This window comes from Ascaphus truei, chromosome 1 (genome assembly GCF_040206685.1).
Source record: "Ascaphus truei isolate aAscTru1 chromosome 1, aAscTru1.hap1, whole genome shotgun sequence".
In the NCBI taxonomy this organism is placed as follows: domain Eukaryota; kingdom Metazoa; phylum Chordata; class Amphibia; order Anura; family Ascaphidae; genus Ascaphus; species Ascaphus truei.
In genome coordinates this window covers 249,268,202-249,275,133 of record NC_134483.1, presented here as the reverse complement: position 1 = coordinate 249,275,133, position 6,932 = coordinate 249,268,202, and the positions used below count along the sequence as shown (strand labels likewise).

General features: G+C 41.9%; 1 protein-coding gene across 1 annotated transcript; it reads left to right on the top strand.

Annotated features, from left to right (window-relative positions):
* Positions 1 to 3,886: 3,886 nt before the first annotated feature.
* TOMM5 (translocase of outer mitochondrial membrane 5) lies at positions 3,887 to 6,643 on the top strand. The gene is made up of 2 exons (XM_075602783.1): positions 3,887 to 4,224; positions 6,449 to 6,643. The coding sequence occupies exons 1-2, from the start codon at positions 4,104 to 4,106 to the stop codon at positions 6,481 to 6,483; spliced, it is 156 nt and encodes a 51-aa protein (XP_075458898.1). The 5' UTR covers positions 3,887 to 4,103; the 3' UTR covers positions 6,484 to 6,643.
* The last annotated feature ends 289 nt before the right edge of the window (positions 6,644 to 6,932 follow it).

Below are 6,932 nucleotides of genomic sequence, written 5' to 3'. Positions count from 1 at the left end.
AATAAACTGAAAATATAGCAACAATAGCCAATACGCCAATGCAAGAATAAATATCACCATAGAGGAAATGAAAATATAGGTGGTAGAGGGGAAAGAAGGAGAAGGGGAAAAAAACACAAAAGAAAAGCAAAAAATCACAAAAATGGAAAAAGGAAAGCAAACTAGGGGGGCGACGTTTCGAGGGGTGACCTCTTCATCTGGCCCATTCCCCCTGGTCCCAAAGGGTCCCAGAGGTACTTCCCTAAGCCTTCCCTCCCCACTGTCAAATGATCCCACACTCAGCTAATGACATAAATGTAAAGTCTAGAGGGCAAATCACATAAGCAGATATCAAGGCACCAGGAAGAGGGTTTGCTTATACTTGTTCACTGATTGATATCTGATATCTGCATATGTTCTGTGTCTTTCACAATATTCTTGTATCTACATTCAGTGGTTGATATTTGATATCTGCTTATGTGATTTGCCCTCTTTAGACTTTAGATTTATATCATTAGCTGAGTGTGGGATCATTTGACAGTGGGGAGGGAAGGCTTAGGGAAGTACCTCTGGGACCCTTTGGGACCAGGGGGAATGGGCCAGATGAAGAGGTCACCCCTCGAAACGTCGCCCCCCTAGTTTGCTTTCCTTTTTCCATTTTTGTGATTTTTTGCTTTTCTTTTGTGTTTTTTTCCCCTTCTCCTTCTTTCCCCTCTACCACCTATATTTTCATTTCCTCTATGGTGATATTTATTCTTGCATTGGCGTATTGGCTATTGTTGCTATATTTTCAGTTTATTATTAGTGTCATTAAATTATTCATTTGCCCTACACTGGTATTCGCTTATATCTGTAGCTGTGAGACAGAGAGTGCTGGTACTATTTTTTGGATTGTTAGTACTTCTGAAGGGTATTAGGGTCCCTTCCTGTTCCGTGCACCCTGCAACCTTGCTGAGTCATTGTGTCAGAGTGCTGTCTATCACCCCCCCCCCCCCTTTCTACCATGAATAGATTCTTCCACTACGATCTATATGAATGACAGTGATATAAAAAGCATAAAGACCTAGGCGCAGGACCTGATATAAAATACCAGTCCAATGTGAGATAACAGTCCTTTGAAGATAGAGTGAGATGGATCAGTCTCTTATTACAAAAGGAGTCCTAGTGTGTGTTCTCTTCACTCTGGATCCATGCTACATAGAAACAGAGAGAACAAAAACAGCATTGCGCAGCACAAACAGAGCCGTGGGGGGAACCCTCCCCCCCTGCTAACTACTTACAAATGTATAATAATCAGCATACGTTGAAAGGTATCTTTACGATTTGTTCTTAAGATGACAGTCCCCAGGCTTAGTTAGATCCTGCCAATCTCAGGAGAAAAGAAAACAAAAGCACACAAATGTGTAGCACTCCTCAGCTGCAAATACCCTCACCCGAAGCCAACTACTTACAGGATGGAAGGAGTCAGCAATCCTTGAAAGGTATCATTGCACCCGGGATCTAGTCGTTGAGGAATAGTCCTCCACCGCTAATGTCCCATGCAGTACAGCCTTGTGATGAAATGATATGAAAAACCATGTGCGGTACCAAAAATACAATTTTGGTACTGAGATTGGCAGGAGCTAACTAAGCCTGAGACTGTCATCTTAAGAACAAACAGGACCCCTCCATAAAGATACCTTTCAACGTATGCTGATTACTATACACTTGAAAATGGATACCTAAGCTTCAAACAGACCTCCCATATACAACCACGCTCCTTCAATCAGCGCTGGCTTCGGCGCTCACGCCATCTTGTGCCTGAAAACCTTATAGCACACTTTGTATGTAATTCTATTATTACAGGCAGGGAAAAGGCTGCAAACTGGGGATAAAAAGGCTGGTACTGTATATAAAGGAAAGAAAAGAAACCCTACTGCATGCACTCACTGTGATGTGAATGACAATGTTATTGTGAAATAAAAGCCTTTTATTGACTATTAAAAATAGTGTAAAGGGACCAGGTATCAGTGACCCATGACCTGTCTCTGCAAAAACCACTCGCTATCCAATGAAAAACTCCTATTCAAATAATAGTCGCATTAGCAGGAGAAAAGCCAATTGTATCATATATAAAGTTCCTCACTATTGTTTGTGAGAACTGCTGTACACAACACTTGGTCGCCATCAATCGAGTGTAACTCATACAGCTAATTGTTTGCCTGGTAATAACAGCCAACTCTGAGTGCTTCTATTTTCTAAAACAGAAATTGTCATTCACATCACAGTGAGTGCATGCAGTAGGGTTTCTTTTCTTTCCTTTATATACCTTTAATTGCCCTACATTGCACCGCAGTGTATCTCTACATATCTCTGCTCCCTATAACCTGATGCGGACAGTTCTCCTTTTCCCTTACCCCAATCATATACGATAAGAAGGCTGGGACAGGGGCAAATACATCAGGGTAATCCAGATACTTTTAACCCCTTCACTCCCAATGCGAGTTGGGGTTAATCAGCCGGGCATAATATCTTTATTAATGGCCTGATTAACCCCACTATCACCACATATAGGTCCAGGGCTCAACGAGCAGGTTTAGCTGTTTGTACAGCTAAAGAATGTTGACACAGAGCTTGGGGGCATGGCGCACGTGTCACGTGCGAGCGACGCGCACAGGTAGTGTGTGGCGCGATCCGGAGGCAGAGCCTAAGTCCACGGCGTCGGATGACGCCATCCTGGTGCGCATGTGCGCTGCGCACGTCAGGTAAGGAGTGCGGTCCGTTGGTACCCCAGGACATACTTGAAAACGAGATGTAACTCTCAATGTATTACTTCCTGGTAAAACATTTTTATAAAAAAATGATGTAATGGTTGAAAGGCTGGCATGTGCTTCCCTGCACAAACAAAGCGTTTCATAATGACATTTAATTACTGTGTGTGTGTGTGTGTGTGTGTGTGTGTGTGTGTGTGTGTGTGTGTGTGTGTGTGTGTGTGTGTGTGTGTGTGTGTGTGTGTGTGTGTGTGTTTTATTTATTTTTTTGGACCTTTGGCCCGTCACTCCGCCTCAGGCCAATGAGAGGTGTGGGGGGCGGGCCAAGGGGGTGGTGTGAGTGTGTGAGGCCAATGAGAGGTGTGCGGGGGCGGGCGGGCCAAGGGACCAATGAGATTGCCGCTAGGGACACCGGACATCCAGCAGGCAGGCATGCATGCAGGCAGGCAAACATACAGTGCTTTCACTAATATAGTATAAGATATATATATATATATATATATATATATATATATATATATATATATATATATACATATATATATATATATATATATATATATATATATATACAGTGTTCGACAAACCTATACATTTGCAAGCCCCGGGCGAGTGGATTTAACATCGTGGCGAGCTCCTATTGGCCCAAGCAGCACACGTTTGGTACTAGGTGGCGAGTAGATTTTTTGGTGATTTGTCGACACGTACGTGTGTGTGTGTGTGTGTGTGTGTGTGTGTGTGTGTGTGTGTGTGTGTGTGTGTGTGTGTGTGTGTGTGTGTGTGTGTGTGTGTGTGTGTGTGTGTGTGTGTGTGTGTGTGTGTGTGTGTGTGTGTGTGTGTGTGTGTGTGTGTGTGTGTGTATTATGTTACCACTAAACAAAATAAAAAAAAATGTCTGTTATCAGCCTGCATTTTTTTTTTTACATATATATATAGATATAAAACAACAACAAGAACTTATTGCGTTGTTAGTAGTGACACGGTGTATCATTTAACACATCACGGCCTTGTCTTGTTAATCCTGAGCCTGCATCCTCTAAAATCAGTAAATTATCTCTATTGCGACATCACATGCTGGTGCCTGCAGTCAAGGTATTACAGCGAAATAAACGCGATGTATTTTTTTTACAGGACCCTCGCCGGCTCCCGTTACACGTTCTTTCTAAGCGACGAGGCGGAAGTAAGACGTTGCTCTCCAAGTACTGCTCCCTTTGACCTCCAGGCCGCGCGTGCCTGAGCTTCCGGTTCACGCTGTCTGCCGCAAACTGTATGGAGACGCGTTCATTCATTCCGCTGCAGTGAGCCGTGTACGTACTGGCCGCGGGTCACTCCGGTCCTTCCACCTTCGCTAGCTGCACCTCAGCGCCTCGCGCCATGTTCCGCCTAGAAGGCATGGCTCCGAAATCTGACCCGGAGGAGCTGCGGAAGAAGATGCGCCGGGACGTGCTGCTATCCGTGCGAAACTTCCTTATATATGTGGCACTGCTGAGAGTTGGTGAGTGATTATGTGTGCGCCAGAGTGGGGTGAGGGGGGGAGAGAGAGACAAATGCAGCATTGGGAGGCTGCCTCACATTATGCACGAGTGTTTCTTTATATGTAAGGGAGTCACATGCAGGGATATCTCATTGGGAGGCTGCGTGATTCACTACTCCAGTTGCTAATCGCAGTTTATAGATTGGGAGCGTGTGTAATTAGTTACACTGCAATGTCTCGTTGAGCGAGGTTGATCTATTCTATTGTATAGCTCGTCCTGGTGCTGTAACCTACCTTGGCTCAGTGTTCCAAGTTTGGATCAGAATAGTACGGAGTATCTCACTGTGAGGCTCTCTATACAAGTTTATTTAAAGTCCAAACCACTCCAACAACTTGTCTTGAATGTTATACACTTTTCAGATACCCCCGTTTCAGCTAAGTAGTATGAGTAGTGGTGCTTAGAGGGGCTAGATTGATATAGAACCGAAGATGGACTGAACCCCTATGTAGCACTCTGTTACTAAGTGAGATGATGAAAATATTAAAACATGATTTATTCAAAACTTAGTTAAAACAATGGGGTTTAAAACAATAATTAAATAGGTACCAAGCGCTTTATAGACTATTGGGGTAGGTATACTCCAGAGGAGTGGAGGTATATAGAATATATTAATGCCCAGTGTTTGTGAGTTCACTAGCCCTAGTAATCCTTGTGTGAAGTAATTTTCTAGGGAATAGTGTGGTGAGGGAATGAGAGTGGTAACCTTCTATGTAGTGCCACAGTAAATTAAGTACTGGTTGGTGCACCAATGTTCAGAGACCTTGCACTAAGCTGCTGTGTTTTACAGCCAAGTGTTATGATGTTGGTTGTTAACAATCCTGGATGGTTGTGCACCAAACATGATCACTAACGCCAATTTATGTTCATTGTGCGTGAGGGCGGAGAATATAAATTCTATCGTGTAAACCTGGGATGGGGGTTCTGTCCATCTTCGGTTCTATAATTTTCTTGAATGTTCCCTTCCAATGTAAATTGATCTCTTGGTCCTTTTAACCTTGGCTGTAGTGGACATGTCCTCTGGATGAAAACGTGCCAAGTGAGTCTTGTTCTCCACAGAACTGTGAATCTTTTTCCACTGAGCCTTCATTTGAAATATTTTCTCATATTGAAAGGTACTGTTACGCTTTGCAAGCAAACGTTGTAGTGTAGCACCTGTGGAAAGAGGGTTTTGACTAAACTCGCTATTGTCACGATTGTTTGTGTGCCCTGTAGTCACTGTTTATAAATGTCGTGTCTTGTGATTTTCCGGGTCTATTTTCCGTCATTATAGGATGGGCTAGAAAACATTATAGTACAAAATGCGCAATACATGTTGCTATGCTTTGCATCAAGGATTGTGATAGTAGCTAATGCTGATAAAAAGATAGTACAGATATAACTGTGCCCATTCACATATGTATATCTATTTGGTATATTGGTACTTTTGTAGGTTGGCTAGATCAATACAAAAGACCCGGGGGGGTTGATGGTGTGTGTGTGTGTGTGTGTGTGTGTGTGTGTGTGTGTGTGTGTGTGTGTGTGTGTGTGTGTGTGTGTGTGTGTGATGTATGCATACATATGTATCCTGACCTAGACATGCAGCCACCCACACATTTTATAACCAATACTAAATGCTTTCCCATTTCTGTATGATCATGTCAACATATGGGGTTGCAGTAACTGCCTCATAAATAATGTACCAATATATTCATATTTCACAGCAACATGCATCAGTTTTTAGGGGTTTCATAACTGAAAACACTTCATATGAATGTATTTACAGCAGCGCACATTTCAAGCTACTATTCTGCAACCAACCCATCTCTGTAAACTTTTTTTTTTTTAATGAAAAAAAGATAGTCCTCCATAGTGTACACTGTTGTCTTCTATGGTGTGGAATGAATACAACAGAACAGTGGTTTCCAACCTTTTTGGTTAAGAAACCCTAAGTGAACTTTTGAGGAATCCCAACCCTCTCTAATAGCGCATCTGAGATCAGATGCATTGTAAATTCTTCTGTAGTTTGTACAATTTTTGTTTTAAATGACCTGAAAATTACAGGGAACCCTTTAAGGATGCCCAGGGAACCCAAGGGTTCTAAGGAACCCTGTTTGAAAAATACTGCAGTAGAACTGTGTCTGTGTGTCTTTACAGAACCTCTGCTAACACCATAAGTAACTTTTTCAATTTGTTTTGTTTTTACAGCTCCATTTATCTTAAAGAAGCTGGACAGTATATGAGAAGAAAATGTGATTTCCTGGGAAATTGTACACGTAGGAAAGATATAAAGAAGGCGACGGGATGCATTTTTTTTCTTGAATCAATGAACTAATGACCAAAAAAACATGACGTTGAGCTATACTATGGTTTTTATGAAAAATTAAAGACTTTTTATGCATATGGTAGTGTAGCATGACAGGTTATTTCATCTGTAAATGTCTCTTCACATCCCGTGGAATGTTAAGTTTTGATTAGCAAATGAATGTAGCCATCCATACCATCCTTTTTTATTTATTCCACTTGTCAACTACAAACAATACAACTGCAGACATACAATACAACTAATAATCCAAATCTTTCTTTTCTTATTTACTTATGTTTGTTGGAAATGGTGATTTTTAAAAAAAAAATTTTTTTTTAATTACGATGCCTCCAAGAGCTCAAACTTACACACGGCTGTTTCTACCAC

Coding starts and splice junctions, on each gene's coding strand:
- TOMM5 (XM_075602783.1), top strand. CDS start 4,104: ATGTTCCGCCTAGAAGGCATGGCTCCGAAATCTGACCCGGAGGAGCTG. Junction 4,225..6,448: donor TGTGGCACTGCTGAGAGTTG/GTGAGTGATTAT, acceptor TTGTTTTTACAG/CTCCATTTATCTTAAAGAAG.